General features: G+C 36.2%; 1 protein-coding gene across 1 annotated transcript in view; it reads left to right on the top strand.

Annotated features, from left to right (window-relative positions):
- CNTN6 (contactin 6) overlaps positions 1-23,265 on the top strand; it is a 295,689-nt gene that overhangs the window by 118,997 nt on the left and 153,427 nt on the right. Inside the window, exons 3-4 of the mRNA XM_046683997.1 lie at positions 9,465-9,591; positions 15,355-15,530. Coding sequence (XP_046539953.1) covers positions 9,465-9,591; positions 15,355-15,530 — 303 coding nt within the window. The remainder of the gene's footprint in view (positions 1-9,464; positions 9,592-15,354; positions 15,531-23,265) is intronic.

The following is a 23,265-nucleotide window of genomic DNA, read 5'->3' as shown; positions in this document are numbered from 1 at the left end:
CATGCATCCATACTAGCTAGCTCAGAGTAATCCTTAATGCTCTCTTTCTCTCATCTCTCACATCAAATCAGTTATATTATTCTGTTGGGATTGCCTCTCAACACTTCAAAATAACTCTGATTGTCCTCATTCTCTTCATCCCTACTGACAATGCTCCAATTATCTCAGTGTTTTCAAATGTTTAATAATCTCCCTGATCTGTGGTTTCTCTTCCTTTTCCTTCCTTCAGTGAATAATAAATCTAAGCATGTCATACTTCTGCTCAAAATTGAAAAACATTTCCATGTTTTCTAACTGTTTATACATCTTCAAATCCCTGTCATGTCATTTAAGGTCCTTCAAAACTGTTCTAAATCTACCGTTTCATCCTTATATTTCATTACTCTCCTACTTTCTAGCCTAGTTATATTTTTTGAATGACAGATATTTTCATATCTTTATTTAAGCTATTTTTCTTAGAATTTCCTTACTATACCCTTCCCTTTCAAAGGCATTCTTATGCTGTTACATGTAGCTCAAATATTGCATCTTCTGTCACTCTTCCATAACCTTTAGGTGGAATTAATTACTTCCTTCTCTGGGCTCCCTTAAAATTATGTGTATGCTTTTGGAATAAAACTTTTCCTGTAATATTGCAGTTAGTTAATAGTTTTTATGTTGGCTTCCCTTTCCGGAATGTATATCACAGTGACTGAGAGTATGGGTTCTGGGGTCAGATTGCCTAGATTCAAAGTTGGATTTCACCACTCTCTAGCTGTTTGATACTGAGCAAGTTACTTAGCTTCTCTAAACCTCAACTTCTTCACCCTTAAATTGGGAATTCTAGAATCTACCTGAAAGAGTTCTTGTAAGGATAAAATGGGATAATCCATGTACAAGTTCAGCTGTATCCCTGACACTTACTATGTGCCAAAATTGTTCTTATTTGATCAGAAGCCTCTTGAGTGCAATTCATTTATTTATTTTTGCATTGTCAGTGCATAAGGCAGATTCAACACATAATCAGAGCTAATAAAAGTTGGTTGAATTTACTTATGTTGGACTTTATCACTGTGTGCTGACAAATATCTAAGTAAATGATGATGTAGAATTTTATTTTGGTTTGGCTTTAAACTGAAGAGACCAACAGAATGTGAATTATACGGTAACAAATACTATTATAATTTACTTTATGATCTGTGTGCCACCTCTAATATGTCATATACTTTCCAGGCAGGTTTAATACTTAACCTGCAAATCTCTAGGCCACCATAGACGTCTGACTGGACTGAAATACTATGGGTCTCCAATGTTATACCATGTGTATATCACTGGCTCATTCTGCTAGAGTAACAAATAAAAGTAATAAGAATGATTCCCTTATGTTCAAAGTAGCTTCTCAATTAAAAATAGTCTTTTAAAATGTGTATTGCATGAAAGAAATATCAAGCATGGCCATTGTCAGGTAACTGATAAACTCCTTTTCATATCTTTGATGTTTGCTTGAATAAGGAGTCACTGACTATCCAAGTTGTAAAAGGAATGGCCAATTTCAAAGTATGGCTTAAATCTAACTAACGTTCAAAGTTAAAGCTACTTTGAACTCATACTTTTTTCCCCCAGCTTTGTTGGGATATAACTGACACATAACATTGCATACGTTTAAGGTGTATGATATAATGATTTGCAACATGTATATACTGCAAAATGATTGCCAGATAAGGTTAATTAACACATCTATCACCTCACATAGTTACAATATTTTGTGTGAGAGAACTTTTAAGATTTACTCTCTTAGCAACTCTCAAATATACAATACAGTATTGTTAACTATAGTCACCATGGTGTACTTTATATCCCCAGAGATTATTCATCTTATAACTGGAAATTTGTACCCTTTGACCACATTCACCCACTTCTCCCACTTCCGTACCTCCCCACTCCCACTCTTGGCACCAATCTACTGCGTCTATGAGTTTTTTGTTTTTTAGATTCCATGTATAAGTGAGATCATACGGTATTTGTCTTTCTCTGCCTTACTTATTTCACTTAGCATAATGTCCTCAAAGTTCATCCATGTAATTGCAAATGGCAGAATTTCCTTCTTTTTATGGCTGAATAATATTTTATTGTATATGCATATCACATTTTCTTTATCCATTCATCCATCAATGGATACTTAGGCTGTTTCCGTGTCTTGGATATTGTAAATAATGCTGCAATGAACCTGGAAACCTACACCTTTGAAGTAGTTTCAAATATATCTGTAGAATGCATTATTCTTAAACCCTTACTAGAATAAAGTTATCTTTTCATTAAAATTTAAAGGCCAATGATTCCAAAAATCAGTATCTCCACCCCAGGCCTCGCTACCAAGCCACATCAGTATATCCAACTGTTTGTTGGATAGCTAAATCTATGAGCCCGTAAGAGAGACAGGGAGACAGAGAGAGATCGAGAGATCTTCCTTTTTCAGAACCTGAATTCCAGGGAAGACATAATTGACCTTAGTCTAGGGTATGTTCAGCAGGCTGAAGATCTTGATTGGACACTAAGGCAGAGGCTTAGTACTGATAGAAGAAAAATAAAGCCAGAGATGGTGGAGCTTTTTAGTTTTGGAAGTGTGCAGAACTCCACTGGATATACTGTAGTGTGTGCAACCCTGGACTTGAAGTCAAACCTGGATTTGAGTACCACGTCTGGATATCACTAGCAATATGACTTTGAGCAAATCATTTAACTTCTGTAAGCTTTAGTCAAAATCAGCTACATAATTTGCAGGGCACAGTGCCAACTGAAAATGTGAGGTGCCTTCTTCAAAAAGCAGGAAAGAATTGCTGTTAAGGATACTAAAATATAAAACTTTTCCTTTCTTCCGCGGTATCTCTCTTGATCTGGTATGGTGTTCTTTATTTGCTATTTAATGTCACTGTCCCTTGGGCACTGGGATGCTTCCTGGGTGAGGCAGACCCTCCGGGCCCTGGTAGTTTCCATCCACCACTCAGTGCCAACATGGCCCACCTGCTGCCCTACTGGCCACTGGGTTCTGTGCTTCACCAGCTGCCTGACCCACACCTAGTGCCTGGGGCCATGGCTCCAACTTAGAAGAGATGGACATCCCTCAAAGGCATTGCAGTCTCTATGCTAGGACAAATGAGGTACCTAGAGCAGGAGTGAGCAAGAGTCTCACCCACACCAAGCAGACTTGTACTGAATGTGCTCTGGTGCTGTCAGATTCTGGCAAGAATGGCCTTCTCCATGCCCTGCCCTGAGACACCGTGGGAGGCTCACAGCAAAGCCGGATGCTGCGCTTGCTGCTCCTGGGCCCTGGCCTGGAGCAAGGGCTGCAGGCATTGCTGGGTGGAGGCCAGGAAGGACTTGAGGCAGCAGGAGGTGAGCAGTCAAAGGCCACGTGTTAATCCAGGCTCCAAGCACTCAGGGCTCATCAGACGCATCAGACTTCACTTATCTAGCACAAATCAAGGGGTAACTGTATTAAGAATGTTAAGGTGGTGGCTGCGGACCATTTAACAGGAAGTGCCAAGCCTTTCTAAAAGCCAAGCCCTATGCAATCAATAGCACTGGTTACACGCCTTGGTTTTAGTTTCCTCTTTGGTAAAACCAAGCAAAAGCATCAAACTTTACTTCTTTTTGCTCTGTCTTATTTTCAATGAATTGGAAAATGATTTTAGAAGTTGAATGTCTGCAGTAGAAGACATTTTGGGTGTGCCAGAAGCCTGGGGGGGGAAACATTAGGAGGGACAGGATTGCCACACAAAGAGAGATCCTAGGAACTTTCTATCTGGTGTGACCTTGGAGATCTCTAGTCTTACCCCTCTGTGAAACATGAAATTTGCCCTAGGTCAAACAATGAGACTCAAGTAAAACCATGGGTAGTTTGCCCCATAGTTCTGTGTTCTTTTAGATATGGACCTTCTAACGTGCTGAGTTTGCCCCTAATAACTTCTGAAAACAAATAGTTGCCTGCCCAGGTTGTTTACAGTTTGGTAATTCTAGAGAGTAGAAAAGAAGCAGAACACTGGTCTATCTCTATTGTTTATTTGAATCTGTCTTTCTCAAGGCTTTTTCAGTTGCAAGAAACAGACTGTACACTTGCTGGCTCATGGAGCCCAGAGACAAATCTCACTGGGAACTGGAACCAAGGATCAAAAAGCTCAAGGAATAAAGCCACTCTTTACTCAGTTATTCTTTCTCTCCATCATTCTACTGCCTGTCTGTCTATCCGTCTTTGTATAGACTAGCATTCTCTAACTCTTCCTGAGTTTTACAGAAGATGGATGCTCTAATGTTCCTGAAAAACCTCATCTCCATTCAAGTAACCTTCAGAGACTAACGTGCTTTAATATTATTTTTCATTCCCAGGAGAGAGAAACAGACCTGCAGGACATATTCACCTTTGGTCCAGTAAGCATGGCCAGAGGAATGGGGTAAAGTAAATCAAACACGACTTTAAGAGCACACTCCAATGGGTTAAGCACTGATTTTCCATGAAGAAATTTAAGGACTGTTTAGAAATGCCAAAACGTGACTGCCTTAGATATAATCAAAAGTTCTCAATATTCAGGGGGTGACAGTGAACTTTAGATGGTGGTAGTTTGATCCAACATTGGAGTCAGATCATAGGATTAAAAAAAATTTTTATTCCATTAAAGATAAAAGAAGAAAAAAATGCATTTTCAATAACATTGTATGGTTTTATTTTAATTGCCATTTAAAAATGTTTATTTTTCAGTGTTCTTGCTTTGCTGCCAAGTAAAACATTTTTAATAGAGTAGCAATATAATCATAGGTGATTTTTAAAGCAGTAGACATTTTCAATACGATTATTTAATCACTTATTTTTATAGTAGCTCAAAATACCAATGCCTTAATGAACTGCTTGTACATTATTAAAGCCAAAGTACTTGGAAAAGCATTTTGGTTTCTTATTTTTGAAATCATATTGTTCCATATTTTCATCTGTTCTTATACAGAAAATCAAGATTGTCCTTGCTTTCTGATAGTATAGACAAAGTGATAAAAGTCCGCTATTATTTAATCATTTCATTACAGTATGAAAAAAATCCAACAGTTTACCAAAAGAGACCAAACAATTAGCTGAGAAGTTAGACTTTTTACTGGTATGAATTCAAGCTTTTCAAAACTCGATAATAACAAATATCAAGGAATAAGTCAGATAAATAAGATGATAAGGCACCAAGACCAAGCTTTTGTGGCTTTCAAAGAGAACCAAAGTTTGTTAGAAAATGCCTGGTTCTATTACTCTTAAGGTTGTCATCTATCAAATGGGAATGGAAATGTGTGTCTCACAGAAGGTCATAGGGATTTAATTTGTTAATTGGTGTATGTAAAAGTCCTTTGAAAACCACATATTTCTCTCCCAAATATATTATTAAGTCAATTATATTCCAAATTTAAATTATATGAAGTTTGAACATGAGTTTCCACTGAGTGAAGGTAAAGGAAGGTAAATAAATTACAATGTTTTTTGCCTACTTTTGGGCATGGCACCACGCTAGGTACTTAATATGCATTATTTCAGCCAGGTTTTTAGGGGGGTCGGGGTGAAGGTGGTTAGAAAATTTGAAGTTGTAGATATCTACAAAAAAGAACAGAAAAGCCATTCATACTCTGCCACCAAAAATTAGATTATCTTCCCAACATATTTGCTTCCAGTCTCTCTCTTTCATGAAAAAAAAAATCAATTATTTTCTTTAACATAATGCATGCTAATTTTAAACATTCAAATTATGAAAAATTATGCAAAGAAAATGAAAAACCTTAATCTAAATAAAATTCTCCTTCAAAATAAAAGTTATTAAGATTTGGTAATATTGCAGCCATCTTTTTACGCATATAAATACAGAAAAGTAGATTGATAGAAAGATAAATACATAGAAAGAGAAAAATACTTTTATAAAAATGGGGTCATACCATAAATACTACTTTTAAAATCAAGTCACAGAGTTGAATTTTATTTTAGTTTAATAAAAGTAAAAATAAAACAAGGTAAAAAAAAGAGGATTTTGAACTTCTAATAAATGATTTGAGATGACACAGATATATTTTTTTTCTAAAAGATTCCTCTAAGGGTAAAAGATGCACTGAATAATAAGGTCAGAGTGTTTATGCTTTTAAAAATTAATGCATATATTTTTTTAATCTATTGACGTTTTGCTATGAAAGAAGATGATATTAGCACTTACACTTTTCTAACTATATTTCTTCCCCCACTCCTCATTTTTCTAGTTATATTGCTATTTTTACATTATCCAAGTTTATAGCATTCATATTCTGTTCTGCACGCAAACTAACATGGTTCTTAAGTGTTAGTTTTATATTTAAATGTATTCAATGTCCGTTCTGTTCCTCCTTAATTCTTGAGATCTATATATTAATTCTTTTTTAGTTGTATGGATTTCATTGTTAAACCATTTCTTTATGAATAGTCATTTATGTTATATTCTCTGGAGATTTTTATTTTCTTTTTGATGTTAAAGAATGTTGCATGCCATTATATTGGAAAGATATCTTAATGGGTGATCACAGTCATGTTACTCCTGCATGCAGAATATTGTAGACTTTTCTCCACTATCCTCTGGTATAGAATGCTACAGCTGTAAAATCTGAGATGAATCTGATTTTTCTTTCCTTCTTTTAGATGATTTGTTGTTTCATCCTGGTCTTCTTGCAGTCTTTAACTTTGAAAATCAGTCACTTAACTAATGTCTTGGTGTTGAGTGTTCTCTCTCTAATGTCCCTGGAATGCGGTGTATTCTTTCAACTCACAGGAAATTTTTTGATGATGTCTTCTCATACATTTGTTTGATTCCCTATTTTAGTGACATCAAGGATCTTTATGTTGGATCATCTTTATCTATTTTTCTTAGCCATTGCCTTTTCTTCAGTTGCTTTATTACCTGTGTTTTCTCAACGGAATTAAATTATAATCATCTCGAATCTTCCATTTAAGTCAGTAATTTGACTTTCAGTAGGTGTCTGCTTAGTTTCTTGCTGACTGTAATTGACTTATTAGTTCATTAATGATACTGTTTTGGTTGTGATTTGTATCCTTAAGTTTGCAAACTCCTAATTTTTCAGATACTGTTGTTTGTTTTTTTCATCTTGCCATTGAGTTATGTTGTTTTTTTGAACTAATGTTCTTATTCTATAGCATGGAACAATTTTGAGAAATTTCCTAGGTTTCCTTGAGTTATATTTTCTTCCAGATTGGGTTGTCTATTTTTGGCATGCTACGCTTTTCACTTTTATCGTTGTAATATATTTGCGTAGTTACTATCTTATTTCTTCTCATTTTGCTTGTGCTTAAGGAACTGCACAGACAGTTCATTTATTCCTTTACAGAGAGGGATGTTTCTTAATTTTCTTCTCATCATATTGGGGACCTGTTTGTTTTCTCCCCCTTAGCTCCAATTTAGAGGTTGGCTAGAACAAGAGCACCTACATTTTGTAGCCTGAGGGAATGGTGGGGTTGAGGAAAGTTCATCCTTTATTTTAATTCTTTGGTGCTTCTCTCTATTTTAAGTTTTTTTTTTTGTTAGTGGGAAGAGTTGTTCCAGTGTGAAGTGTTATATCCAGAAGGACATGAGAAAGTTATCCACTTTGGAATATGACTATGCACCAAATGCCAAAGATCAAGTGTTGTGAAAGAGGGCATCCAGGCAGGAGGGAGACCCCGCACAGGGTCAGAATCTGGCGACACGAGGAGGGAAGGGACAGTCCAGCAAGTGGTGTTAAGGCTGGCATGGGAGCAAAACTGGCAGCAGATGTTAGAACTCGTGCGGGATGAAGAGGACCTTCGCCAAGGGGAGCGGGTAGCAGTAATTGTAGATTAATTATGCACAGGGGTATTGAACAAATGCATAAGTACATTGAGGATAATGAAAACCAGGGTTCTCACAGTCTGAATACAGGGTTACAAATATGGACAGAGGAAAACTAGAACAAACTCACTATAGATCACTATAGATAGATGGAGGTATGAAATACGAAAACACAATATATATGTAAATATACGCATACATATAATTATATGTAAATTATATGTATTAATATATATTGGTTTACATACACATATATATATGTAACCTACACACACACACATACCCTGAGAGGGCCTCAGATTTCGGAAGAACACCTCAATAACAATGAGTATACTTTGGCACTTTGGATCCAGATCATGGTTTCTAAATACTATTCTTTAATGAAAGGAGCCAGGTTTTCTTAGAAAAAGAATGCCTACTTCCATGATTGGGGCAGGGGAAATACACGATGCTTCTAGAACATTTTCTTGTATCAGAAAGTAAGGAAGAGTTCAAAGAGTAATAGGTACATGTCAAAAAGACAAAGAAACCAGCCTGAACAGTCTCCTGCTGGCCAAGTCAGTGATAATTTGGGTATCAAAGTGAACAGTAATCAATTCTAACTTGTTTAATAGAATAAACTATGGTTTCACATTGATAGATTAGATCATATTCACAGAAACATGTGCATAAAAAATTTAAATGTTCAATGAGGAACAGCATATTTGCACCGTAAAATACTAACTATAAAGGAAAAGAAGAGTATAGTGGAGAAGTCTGGCAGGCAGCACCTTCATCAAGTGACCAAAGTTGATTTCAAAAGTAATGGGACAAATACAAGTCCTGCACCACCTGATAGGATGAGATATAGCACAAGGCCTCCCTGAAAGTGATCACAAAGAAACAGCAGACAGAGTGGTGCCCCCCGTGGGGGAGGGGAATGAGGGATGGAGGGCAAGACAATGAGATCAGTGTACTCTGGCTGGCAGGGGATTCTTTTTCATAGTGCTAAGTTTTTTTGAAAAAGAGCCAATTTTCACTGGTTTTATTATTGATTTTTTAAAGTCTTTATAGACCCTTTTACTTATTACCTGCATCCTCAGTATACAGCTTCTGCCAGGACCCCTAACCTGCCTTTGGTAGCTGACTGCTCAGACAAGCCCAAATTGAGTGAAACTGCCAAATGACTGCCTTGTAATCTTTGAGGGTGTCAAAGTTAGAGAAATCAAGGAAAGACTGGGGAATTGTTTCACACTGAAGGAGACTTAAGAGACATAACAATTAAAGGAAATTGGTGATTCTCAACCGGATCCTTTTGGGGAAAATGGTGAGAAAGGGCCTGAGGATTAGATGCTAGCACTGAATCAGTGTTAATTTCTTGACTTTGGTGGTTTTATTGTGCCCTTTGTGGGAAATATAAACTAATGTTTTTGGGGATGATGGGACATCAGTTTGCAAAATTACTCTAAATGGTTCAGAAAAAAATTTCTTTGTACCATTCTTGCAACATTTTCTGTATGTTTGAGATTATTTCAAAATAAAATATTTTTTTAAATGTGTATTGACTTGATATCTAATACAGACTTGCATTCGAAGCAGAGTCAAGTTTTTTCATGTGATTTTGTTCTTTTGTTTTTCCAGGTGATAGTCGTTTGAGCCGTCCTATTTTTACCCAGGAGCCACAAGATGTCATTTTTCCTTTGGAATTATCAAACTCTGAAATCATCCTGAATTGTGCTGCTGATGGTTACCCTTCACCTCATTATAGGTAAAGTCCTATCTCTCAGCATCATACTGATTTTTTCTTTGTCTTTGAGGTAAAACATACACACAATGAGGTGCTTAAAGTGCCCTAGTCTGAAGGGTACAGCTCAATGAATTTTTACATAGGTATACAGCTGTATGCCTACCACTCAAATAAAGATATATACATTTCCTCTACCCCAAAGTGTTCCCTCATGCCACTTTCCAGGTGATGAGTACCTCAGCCCCATCTGCAGGCAACCAGTATTATGACTCTGTCTTATTGACCAGCTTTGTTTAGCACAGTTCTTGAAATTGGTGGCATGCAGTGCCGTGTTGTGGTTGAATTGAGAGAAAAAAAAGAAAAGAAAAAGAAAGGAATAAAGGAAAGAAGAAAGAAACAAAGAAAAAGAAAGAAAGAAATAAGGGAAAGAGGGAGGGAGAGAGGGAAGGAAGGAAAGATAGATAGGAAGAAAGAAACAGGAAGACAGAAAAAAAGAAAAATAAAGGAAAAAGACAGGAAAATAAAGGGAAAGAAAAAATTTGTTTCCTCAACTTGAAAGACTGTAAAGCACAAGCTCATTTCGTTCTCCTCTCGCCCCAGTTTGGGGCTCCTGCCTCGGTTGCCCCATATACAATCACTGTGAAATATTCCCCTACGAGGAATTAAGACGGGAACTTTATTTTGTTAGCTCAATTTCTGTGATTGGACTGGCATGTTTCATCACCCAGAAAACACCGATTTTAGAAAAATATGGTGGAGACAACCATGTACCCTCTAAGGCAGAAAAAGAACTTTTATTCTGGGCAAGTAAAATAATCGTATTTGTTTCTCACATATTAGCTGCGGAATTATATGGAGGAAGGGTTAGTAATGCTTTTGTTCTTACAAGGTTGCAGTAATGGCAGAATTTGATCCAGATTGTGGGTGGCATTCACAAATTTAAAAATATATACATGTATATATTATACTTGTGTAAATAATAAGCATATTTTCTTAGTAAGAACTGCATATATGCAGTGTGATTATAAAAAAATTCACAAACAGAACAAATATTAAAACACTATTGTAGCTTTGAAATTTAAAAGCATTTATTAAAAGTCTTAATTTTTAGCAGTGAATCTGAATCATCACACAAAAACTAATGTTTTCAGTCTGTTTTGTAGAATCAGTTGGTTTTGCCTAGCTTTGATGTTGCGTTAAAAATGCCATATTTATGTGTATGATTACTTTGATCTTAAAATTGTCTAGATTAATTAAGTTGAATGACTTAAATACACAATGCTAAAGACAAGTCTTCCTTATCTTGTATTTTGTTGAGCCAACTTCGCATCTTTTTTTTTCGTTTTACAACAAAAAAGCTGAAAAGCTATGTCTTCTCATTACACTTACTAAATCTCCCCTGTCTTTAGGATACACAAACCAGTGAAGGCCATGTGTTAAGTGAAGATTGTTGACTTTACAAATTGCTTCACCCAATTCAGGGTTGGTTGGTTGGTTTGTTTCCTTAAATAATGAGCTGTCTTACTTAATTTAACATATGGCTAAATATATAAAAATCTGATTAACACGTTTTTCAGAATCACCTAATAATTTAAAGTTGTAGTTTTATTTTTGAGAGCTAATTTCATTGATCATAAAGGTGGTAGGATTTGTTAGAGAAAGGAAAGAATATATGAATCCCCATAAACTAAGAAACACTTGCTAAGTATAAGTAAGATAAATCATCAATTAATCAATCGTATACTTACATAAAAATATCTATTGGCTTGTAACAGGCAGAACAATATAAAACAGTGATTCTCACAACAATTTGCTAATTAGTTTTATCTAGGAAGAAATACACTGAATGAAGAGACTACAAATTTTAATGTTGTTAAATGGCTTCGGTTTCTATAAAACCTGTAAATTAGGAGGCTAAAGACAGGTAATTTAGTTTCTTATTTCCAATCCCCATAACCTGGTTTAGCTCATCTCTAGTATTATAGTATAAAATACTCATAGGCAAGAGGCTTTGGAAAGAGAGTGAGAAAAGAATTAAGTTTTTAATACTTATATGTCAGACTCAGACCCAATTTTCTTGATAATAAAGCAAAGGGCAGAGCAATTTCAGATAACGCACCTTAGCAACAAAATGTGAAATTTTAGTTTTAATATGACCCTTTCTAACTTAAACTTTATTAGAAAAACTCATAATCATATTCATCTTAGATTGTGTGTATGTGAAATAGGGGGAAAATCTTTATCCTTCAGATTCTAACATTGTTTGAGGTTATTTGGATATAGTATTTAGCCATAGAAAAGAGACCTTGACTTAGAAAGAAGAGTTATCATTTCTAGTGACAACTCTGTCATTCTGTCTGTGAGCTTGGAATAATCATTTCTCTCTCCTGGCATCAGCTTCCTTATCCATAAAGTGAGGATGGGTTTGATTTTAAGATGTGTTTTCTTTCCTCTAGTAAATTCCGTTTAGCTAACGAAATCTCATGAGGAAAATAAGGAAAAATTTAAAGAAGAACTTTGGAAATAGTTTAAAGATAACTTGTTTAAAGTCACTTCCAGTGAAGTTAACACCTTTACAAACAGGATTTCAGTGAGTGCAAGAAGATATAGAAATGTTAGCCAAGTTTGGACAAATATTTCTCATGGAAAGGATCACTCTTTGTTCTTTTAAAGACCGGGTAACACTTGAGAATTAGAGTCTAGCCAGGAAGCTTTGCAAAGGGAAAAAAAATGGGTTATCCAAAGACAGTACTTGGGTAGGATTTCTTATACCTAGAAAGTCTGGGATAATCAGATAGCTATGAGCTTAGTTCCAGCTCAGAATACACATTTTATTTGGGAAAATGAAGGAATACACACATAAGTTATTTCTACATGGGATGCACTCTACGAGAAAAAGTTCTTTGGATATCACAGAGGATTTCTGACATGTCTCCTCTTGACCTGGTCACCAGAGGAGGCTCCTTTCTGTAATTTAGTCTACACTACAGCAGTCATAGAGAGATTCTTAAGTCTAGAGAAGCTCTAGGCATTTTTCAGTGAAAACCATACATAGCCACTTTGTCCTTCTGTTCTTTTCATCCATTTCCTCACTTGATCTTCTTAACAACTTCATGGGGAAAAGCAGGATATATATTATTGGGAAAGTTTTATAATCGATAGAAATGACTTCTGGAGAATTTGGGTGACTTGTTCAAGGATACACAGTAAGGAAATGTCAAAGCCAGCCCTAAGACTCTTTCCACAACATCAATGGTGTCAAATTTAGTGTGCATTACAATTACTCAGAGAGACTTAAAAATTTACATTGTAGAGTTCTTCAGAGGTCTAGGGATGGTCCCAGAAACAGGCACATTTAACAAGCACTCCATGTAATTCTAAAGCAAGGTCCAGTTTTGAAAAACACTCACACACACAAACACACACACACACACACACACACACACACACACGTGCAAACATAGCCCCCAGCCATTGTAGTCTTGATGCAGGGCTTAACTGCTTAATACTGAAGGATATTCCCCATCAAAACGTCAAGATTTTACTTCAAATCCATTATGTTTCCTGGAATTATTATGATATTAATGCAGATGCTTTAAGTACTCATTTAAAGCATATTTCCTAGTTTGCATCATCAGGAAATTCTCCTGGGTATGCAACCCTATCAGTAACGTGTGTATGACACACACTTGAATTCATTAATACCATTTCTCCATTGATTTAAACATATTAATTAGGACAAAGCCCACACTAGGAGTTGAACCCCTGATCTATATGCACAGTTTAATAATCATGGTACCATAGTGATTAGAACGATTACGGGGATACTGTGAAAAATTCATTTGCTGCAGCTAAGCCAACAACTTTGAATTTGTGTTGAAAAACAATTACTGAGCTTAATTAGGAGCATGTAATGATGACAGCAGTTATTTCAGTGATTGATTCCAAAGTTAAAGAGAGCTGGCAAACTAGGTACGGTATATCCTTTGCTTTGAAAATGAAAGGGAACATAGTGGTCCAAAGATCATGCCCTGTAAGCAAATTATGAAAGACAGTCTTACAGTGCTGGCAAGGAGAATATTGGAGTCTTGAGATAGTCTTCTCCTAATATTGAGAACACGAAACTGTACAAATTTCTCTGGGAAAAAAAGTTTGGCAGAAAGTTCTGGCAAACAAAATGTGCTATTTTTGACTGTTGTCTTTTAACTTCCTTTTGTTAAAAAGAAGTTGAGGTGCATAAGAAAAGGCTAAATAATTCAAAAGTGACAAAGTTGGTTCAAAACCTCAGGTTGATTTATATTTGGTCAATAGCTTCTCATCTTTAATAGGGTAGATTACTACCTAAGTTCGTATTTCTTTTCCTCAAATGGTATACATTTGCTAGACTCTGTCCGTGGGATGTTTCAAGATGCTCCTAAAAAGTCAATGAAATTTGTAATAATTCTGTAAAATGTCATTCCTTTCTTACAATTAGCCAACCCAACCAAAACATTTTTAATATAATCTCAGTATGAAAGTAAGAATCATAGCAAAGTTGGCATTGGTTTGGAAATATGATTTGGAAATTGGCTATATTCCATAGCCCTTCCACTTGTTTTTCTAAATGACTGATTGTCTTAATACAATCTATTCAATGTTTTTTAAAACGCTTTATGTGACTACACACAGCTTGTGCCCTAGCAATGTATCTCGCTAAATATGCAATATTCATACCTCAAAATGCCTGCATATTTCGATGAAAGTTAGGGAGTTACAAGGTGGAGGAAGTGGGTTCAGTTAGAAACAATTACTGGGTATTCTTAAAATGACCAATGAAGTTCCTAAAACATCTTATGTTTCTTTGAAAATGAATATAATTTTAAGTCTCTTCTGCTACTTCATTCATGTACTAAAGGATTGTTGTCTAATAGGTAAGCCAAGAGATTTCTTTTTTTGGCAAGGAAGATTGGCCCTGAGCTAACATCTGTGCCAATCTCTCACTATTTTGTATGTGGGATGCCGCTACAGTAGGGCTTGAGAAGAGGTGTCTAGGTCCATACTGGGGATCCCACCCCAGGAAGCCCAGGCCGCCAAGGTAGAGTGTGCGAACTTAACCACTACACCACTGAACGTGCCCGAGGCCAAGGGACTGTTTGATGCTTAAAATAAAAACCTCTCAAACTGCATTCATTTTGTTAAAGTATGATTTTAGTTTGGCATTTCTAAGTACTGTTGAAATAGTTTGTGTGATTAATTTTCCAAGTAAGAGACTGAGACAATCATGTTCTAAAGTAGTCAGCTCATTATTGTTTTGTTGTCAGCCTCCAATAAGCATTGTAAAATCTTTGCTGGTTTCTTTGTGTCATTTGTAATATAGCACTCTTCTTGGATTTCTATCTCTAAATCATTTTTGACATTCAATTTTGCGGTATCAGTTGTGGGTGTTCAGGTATGGTATATGTTATCCAAAAAGTTGCCAAAGGAATAGCATAGCCAGTATTATTGACTAAATGTCTAATTTTTATTTCTCATGTCAAGACTTTTGTTGCCTCTTTGTACACATTTGAGTGAATTTTTGTAATTTGTAAAGAGTGGAAGATCTTTAAAATAACCTAGATATTGATATCTCTGAGCCCATGAAGATAATTATCTTGGATGAACTGGTATAATTGTCTCCATATGTAAGCATGTTTTTGTTTTTATTTTTTTTAAATGGTGTCAGAAATTACGATTAGATGTTGTTTAAGACAAAGAGTGGTCAAATCTGCATATAATAGCATAATTTGATTTTTCTTTCCCTTGAAGGTGGAAGCAAAACGGCAGAGATATTGATTTTACCATGAGTTATCACTACAGGTTGGATGGAGGCAGTTTGGCAATCAGTAGCCCCCACACAGATCAAGATATTGGCATATACCAGTGCCTGGCCACCAACCCTCTGGGGACGATTCTGAGTCGGAAGGCGAAGCTCCAATTTGCATGTGAGTTTGTGGGAAAAACCTATAATCCTTGTGTTTCTGAAAATATAATATTCTTATTATATTTATACTAGAAAAAAATTCAGCTTTGCCAGTCATCTGCTCTTTGAGAGGGAATTCGAATTTATAGAGGCGAGAAGTTCTAACCGTGTGCATTTTGTGAATTTGGACTCCTGGGGATTGTTGAAATGTGTTTCAAAAAAAGAAGAAAATGTCATTGTTATTATATTTGTCAATTATATTGAGAAACAGCTCAAAAACTTCCAGATATAAATGGTAAGATAAAGATATGTGATATATTACTATTTTTCTTTTTCTTTTGCATTGGGTATTAGTGTGCAGAGCACAGGAAGAAAAAGCCAAGGACAGAGATGTCTTTTGGGGCGGCGGCTGTACTCCTAGGAAATGTGATCATGAACCCACAGTTTGATGTAGGTGGAAATAAAGTGGTTGCCAAAGGCAGACTTTATATTAACTGTAAGAATGTCCAGCTGCGTCACATAAATGTCATCCAAGTAATTACCTTGGTGACATTTGGGGACATTAGCAGATGAACAATAGACATACTGCCTCTTATATCCTTTATATACAATGTTTCCAGGAACTGAAATGTTTCATATTGGATCCAGGGAAAACCTTGTTTGAAAGTAATTATATCTGTTGATGTGGATGAAGTAGAAGGCTTGCATTTGTCCCTTTGCACCTCCTCCCCCACCCCACTCCCACCCCTGCCTACCTCAGAGGGTCTATCTGGGGGCTGAAGAGTTAGCAATTACTCCTTCAGGATATTGTGGAAAGGTCTGTGCTGTCTATTACTTTGAAAAAATAATTGTTTTGAAATTTTATTAATAAAATATATGTCCAAAGTTCACTTTGTGGAACTACCTAGCCATCAGTAGATATACTAATTAATAATTGGGTCTGTGTCCCATTACAAGTCTTGTGTTCCAACGATTCCTTGCTTCACACATAGATCCCCTTACGTTGACCATTTTGGAGAAGGCTTTGTTTCTGAATATATGTGTGTGTGTGTATGCATGTGGCCATATATATGCACACGAGCATTATCTATATGTATACAAATACATATATATGTATGTGGTCATATATATGGCCACATGCATACACAAATATACACACGTGCATTATACATGTGTATATATATACATATATACATATCTGGTCATATGTATACTCACATACATGCACACAAACACACACACTTCTATATGCACACACATTGCTAAATGTATCTGAATCTATTTATATCTGTGGAAATAGAAAGATAATGCAAAAGTTTATGAAGCTAGATGGAGTATGCACAAACGCTGGTGGCTATTTTGAAACTTAGGTAAAGATAATCACAATACTTGATTTCTGCATTTCAGCTAAGACCATCCCTGGGAAAAATAATAGGGAGCAAAATACTGTTGAGAAACTTATTTTACAGATAAGCAATTGCTCTACCTCCTTTGAATGATTCTTCCAAAATAATTATTTATTTCTGCTGCTTGGATAAGTGATGACCCTAGAAAAATACACAGAATTTGTATCAGATTCCATAAGGATAAATTTGACTTTCTGGTAAAGGAAAACCCATACAGCACATTATTTGCTATACTCTTGAATTTCTTGACGGCTAAGGATTCTGTTCATTCTTGAAAACGACTGAATATCTATGCCTAAAATTAACGTGCTGTACTTTAAATAGTTATATATTTCCTCCTCTTTTTAGTCCCCGTCTTTTAACAAAAATATTTTTTAAATCCCCTACATTATTATTTCTTACCCTTTTTCTGCTTTAAAAATACATGTAACTAGAAGCTTCTCTAAGTTAAAATATATTTTGTCTTTGCTAAAAAAGAGGAAAGGTTTGAATTAAGAAGAAATTGTATGCTTTCTTTCGGATGATAGGGAGAAATCAATTCTTCTGTCCTTGCTGCCTTTCCTGTCTCTTCATAAAATTTTCTTGTTGGGGTTGAAGGTGTATGACTGTTGATCCCTGAAAGCATTTCTATTGCTATTCATGCAAAAAGTAGAAAGACCTATATCCATTAATTGATCTTTCTTCCGCAAACTTAAAGGATCTTAGGTTTTAAGCCTGAAATTTGAAAAAACAAAAGCAAAAACCACATCATTCTGTTTCTTCTGTCCAGTACAGATAGTGGTGCCATGCCTGCAGTGTTTCCTGTTGAGTCCAGGAAGAGATTTGCTTGAGTGTAATTATCTCTGTTGACTTGAATCAACTTTAAACATAACTGTCACATTTTAATTACCTATAAATTATCTCCCTTCATTTCCTGTATCTCATAAGTAGCCTTCTAACATCACTTAAGTCAGTTGTTCATTCCAAGTAGTAAAGAACTTCTTTAAAAAGGGTGAAAATACCTGGTCTAGCTTTGCCACCCACTCTCAGGGGTTTACTTTCTTGTACAAATGAGCACAAGGATCTTAGAGATGAAGCAAAAAAGGGTTGGTGACTTACAGCCCAGGAGCCTTCATTTACAAATCCTTTCTTCTAATTTCATTTAAGGAATATAGAATGTTAATTACGCAAAATAAACTTTCAGAAATCTCGTCCGAAGAAATCACGTGCATCCATATGCAAATCTATGCTTAATTTCAGAAATAGGTTTACTCTTCCAGAAAGAGAAAAGAGAGAAAGAAAAAGAAAAAAAGAGAGAAAATGATAGAAGGGAAATATCTAATCAAGAATAAGTTTTCCTACGTAAACATCCTCAACATCATTAAAAATTATGGAAATGTAAATCAAAACCACAATGAGATACTGCTTCATACCCATTAGAATGGCTATTATCAAAAAAAAAAAATAACAAGTTTTGACAAAGACGTGGAAAAACTGGGACCCTTGCTCATTGCTCATGGGAATGTAAAACAGTACAGCCAGTTTAGAAGACAGTATGGCAGTTCCTCAGAAAATCAAACATAGAATTACCACATGACACAGCAACTCCACTTTTTGATATATATACCCAAAAAATTGAAGGCAGGGACTTTGGCAGATATTTACATATCCATGTTCATAGCAGCATTACTCACAACAACTAAAGGCTGAAACAATCAATGTCCATCAATAGGTAAATAGATAAATAAAATATAGTACATACATACAATAGAATATTATTCAACTTTATAAAGGAATAAAATTCTGACATGTGCTACAACATGTACAAACCTTGAAAACATTCTGCTAAGTGAAATGAGTCAGACACAAAAGGACAAATATTGTATGATTCCACTTATCTGAGGTAACTAGAATAGGCAAATTCATAGAGACAGAAAGTAGAATGGTGACGGCCAGGGGCAGGGTCGGGGAAAGAATGAGAAGTTAGTGTTTAACTGATAGAGAGTTTCAGTTTGGGATGACGAAAAAGTTCTGGAGATGGATGGTAGTGAGGATCACACAATGTAAATGTATTTAACGCCACAGAATTACACACTTAGAAGTGGTTAAAATGGTAAATTTTATATTACTATGTATTCTATCACTATTTTAAAAAAGTAGCATCATCAGAATTCAGTGGAATAAACTAATCATTTTATTAGGATATTTTTCTCTATCATAAGTCTTAGCAAATAAAAAAGATGAAAAATGTTTTCCCTATTAAGTATCTGTTCTGGTTCTTCGTACAGAAAGAGTAGAGTCTGAATGCTAGTCTCTAACCAAATGGCAAGTTCCTAAAGTGCAAGATCTGTCTTTCAACGTAATTTGAATTTCTCAGGACAGCCTCCATAAACTCCCAACAATGTCTACTTTGGTAGAAAAAATAGATAACAATGGTGGTTAAATGGTAGGATAGCAATGGTGGTTAAATGTTAGGATTTTTTGATACAAACAGATTTGAGTTCCAATTCTGTCTCTGTTAAACATCCGTTGATATAAAATTAAGCCACCTCTTAAGAACATTAAGCCTCTGTTATGAAATTTATGCAGTATCATGGGACAATGACATGGATTAACTGAGATAATGAATGAGAAGCCCCTTGTCCGTTATAGGCACTTAGGAAATGATAGCCCTAATTCTTCTTCTCATTTTTATTACCTCCCTCAATTTGGCCAAATGTCTGCACATTTCAAACTGCTACAGTTACTCGTAGAAAAATCTACTAGTTTACATTTTAAAACCTTTCCAGACCAGTTCCTTGTTCTCTTATTTTCAAGACTTTCAGGTGGTTTGACATATATTACCCAGTTCTTTCTTGAACTGGGTAACAACTATAGGAGGCTACTGTTGTTCCCATTTCACAGATTAAAAGCCTGAGGCTCATTGTGATTGAGGCTTTTTTAAGGTACGTCGTTAGAGAACCGGTTGGAACTTGAGTATAAAAGTTCAGACTCTAAGACTCATTCCTTGCGTGTTGCAGTATTCAGTCCTTTTCAAACACTACCCACACACATCAATTGGGCCTTCTTTCTTTTCTTTTTTCAAAGATTTTATTTTTCCCTTTTCTCCCCAAAGCCCCCTGGTACATAGTTGTATATTTAGTTGTGGGTCCTTCTAGTTGTGACATGTGGGACGCCACCTCAGCATGGCTTGATGAGCGGTGCCATGTCCCAGGATATGAACCAGCAAAACCCTGGCCTGCCGAAGCAGAGCACACAAACTTAACCACTCAGCCACGGGGCCGACCCTTGGGCCTTCTTTCTTTGTTTCATTTGCTATTGGCATAATAATTGTCAAAATAATAAACCATACCTGCAGACAGTAAGCTTCCCAGTAAGCCTGATGGTAGATGCTGTTGACGCCCTGTGTAGATCCCCTTTAATGGGCAGTGTGCCCATCTCTAGCTATTGATGCCCACAGCTGCCCTTGTTCTGCAATTCATGCCCAGAGCTCCCCATGGAATCAGGCTAAAGCTAGACAACAGCTGGGAACCCCTTCTCGCTTAGCTCCTTCTTTCCCCTGTTCTATCCTGCTTCCCTCCCTCCCTTTCTTCTAGGAGTGCTCCCTCAATAAATCATATGCACTTGAATCTCTGCCTCAGGCTGTGCTTCTGAGGAACCCAAAGTAAGACAGACACTAAACATTTAATATAAGATATTTGTTTACTTATTGATAGAAAATTTAGGTCCAGAAGTCCTACTCATATGAATTTCCAGAGGTAAGAACCAAGCTATACATCAAAATAAAACTGTGTCAATGACTCTGCTTCCCACCAGTTGGCAGTCAATTGTATGGTGTCACTTTGACCTTGAGAACAAATGGACTGTGTGTGAATAGCCTTATAGAGCTTCACTTGTCCATGGGAGAGACTGTAGGTACACACCTCTAGATAATTGTAGGCTTTTTTGGGTAACTTTTATCCTGATGTTCAACAATCCGAAAGCATTCTTGGAGTTTGTTTCAGACTCAGCCTGTAACATTCTGTCTCATCCTGAATCATCTCAACATGAAATGAAATCATCCTGAAATGTGTCCTGTGTATAAAAACTACCTTTTATGAAATATAGTCCTAAATCAAATCTGTCTTTAACCAGCTATGTTACCCGGACAAGTAAAATGTCTCTGTGGACTTCTTAAAGTTATGTTTTGAATATTAGATTAGAATAGCACCTTTCAGCTCTTCCACATAACATTCTGTCATTCCAACTTCTCAGGTAGATTTTAACTTAAGCTCTGCCTTCTTCTCCTACTCAACTTCAATCCTAAAGCAAGTTCAGCAGGTGCCTAGTCACGAGGAGCTCCTCTTATCACCCTGACATTCTTGAATGATAAAACCAGTTTGACTTTGTACAAGCTACACTTGTAGCTGCTTTGAATTTCTTTTATTTCTCAAGGATTTTGGCGGTAAAGGTTGAATGTAGACTTCTTCCTTTCATATGTATGTTAATGAATTACTCTTTACTTGTGTGAGAGAACATTGCATCTGTCATTGCTGTTTAAAATGTCACCCTTGAGGAAAAAAGACAGGTGTTTTGAAAGAAATCTATAATTTCACTGAGCAGTGTATATATATTTTTTTGAGATTCTTACAATATGCTATTCTACCAATGAATAGATAAACATTTGGGATAAAAGTTACTCATGAATAAGCCATTTTGGTTCTGCACTATTTAATATTTAATCACAGATCCCATTTCAAATTAGTTTATTCGCTTATTGCAGAGGGAAAAGCAGCTAGATTGGAGCCTCCTTACTGACCATTCATGTGTTCGCGCACCAAGCAACCAGAAAAACAACTGATTTGATGTGCATCAAGCACAGCACTAGGGCCTAAAGCTTACATGAGAAATGAGAAACAGCTACTCCCCGTCTTCACAGAGCAGACAGGTGGAACCTGAAGTACAATGAAAAAAGAAAAAAAAAGGAAAGAAATTGCCAACACTTACATAGTACGTATTATATGGCAGGCATTGTTCTGAGCTCTTTGGGTAAATTAACTCCTATGAGGCCAGCTACCATAGATCCCATTTTCAGATGAGCAGATTGAAGTATAGAACAATTAACTAACCTGCCCCAAATCACACAAATAGTAAGTGGCAGGGTCAGTATTCAAACCCAGGCAGTCGGAATGTAAAGTCCACGCTCCTACTGTCCACTGCACTTCCTCAAAAAAAGCATTGGGTGAAGTGAAAGAAGTAGATTTAACCTATAAGAGAGCCCAGAGTGGAAAGTGGTAAAGTTTGCCAGGATTTCAGAAAGGGCAATGGAAGTCCTCTTAAGGCAACGGGGCTTGAATTGAGCCTTGAAATATTACTTCCAGATACAGAAAGTGGGTGGAGGAGAACATTCATATTGAAAGGAAAGCAAGAGGAAATGCAAATATGTGAACAAGACTCAAGTATTGGAGATAATGCCAGGAGATTGGCAAAACACCAAGCATAGTAACTGGAATGCTGAAGGCCATGATTAAGAAATGACTGGTTTTCTAGGATGAAGCTGAAAAATAATTTGAGCCAGGTTTACCCAAATTTATTTCCAAGCTTAATCTACAAACAATGGATTAACTGGGTGATATTATAAAATGCCAAAGAAACACTCAAAAATCCATCATGGCATGATGTTTTTAGGCAGAGGCACCGGAGGTGAACTACCTATGTTAGAAGAATATTCCCCAGTCAGTGTGACACTGTGCACAAGTGTTAATTCAGGTGTAAAATGGGGGTGTCAATATTATCCACTTCACAAAAGGTTGGTATGAGGACAAATATTTATTACATGTAGAGCTGCAGGTAAGGGCAACTGGCAGACTGGTATGAGTTGCTGATGGAGAGCTCGGCAGAGGTCTGGCCATGCTACTATTAATAGGTCAAGTTTGAGACCAGTATTAATCCTAAGAACAATGGAAATATTTTGAATGATGTTAAGAATTCTGAAGTGGGTTATAAAATGCAGTTTGAAAGCGCCACCTACTTCTCACTAAAAATATCCGTATGAAACATTAATGATATGACTAACACTATTAAAACCACAGCACACATATTTTGAGGGGCTCCAAACCCTAATTCTCACACTTGTAAGATGGGCTTAAAGAATTCATGTTCCATGTCACAGAGCTGATTTTAGATGGCTCAAGGTTAAAATGCAATAATAATTCATTTTAAAGGTCTATAAACATGTAGGCATTTACAATCATAGTAATTTTTTTCCAGAGGAGTACCAAGGGTTTTAGACCTGCAATGCCATTCGTCTTTATTCCTGTAAGCCATTTTAAATATGTTTTACAGATGGAGAAATTCAAGGTGGGGCAATTATGTTACTTGCCCAAGGTCATC

Source organism: Equus quagga, chromosome 1 (genome assembly GCF_021613505.1).
Source record: "Equus quagga isolate Etosha38 chromosome 1, UCLA_HA_Equagga_1.0, whole genome shotgun sequence".
In the NCBI taxonomy this organism is placed as follows: domain Eukaryota; kingdom Metazoa; phylum Chordata; class Mammalia; order Perissodactyla; family Equidae; genus Equus; species Equus quagga.
The sequence above is the reverse complement of the archived record's forward strand: the minus strand, read 5'-3'. Positions and strand labels throughout refer to the sequence as shown.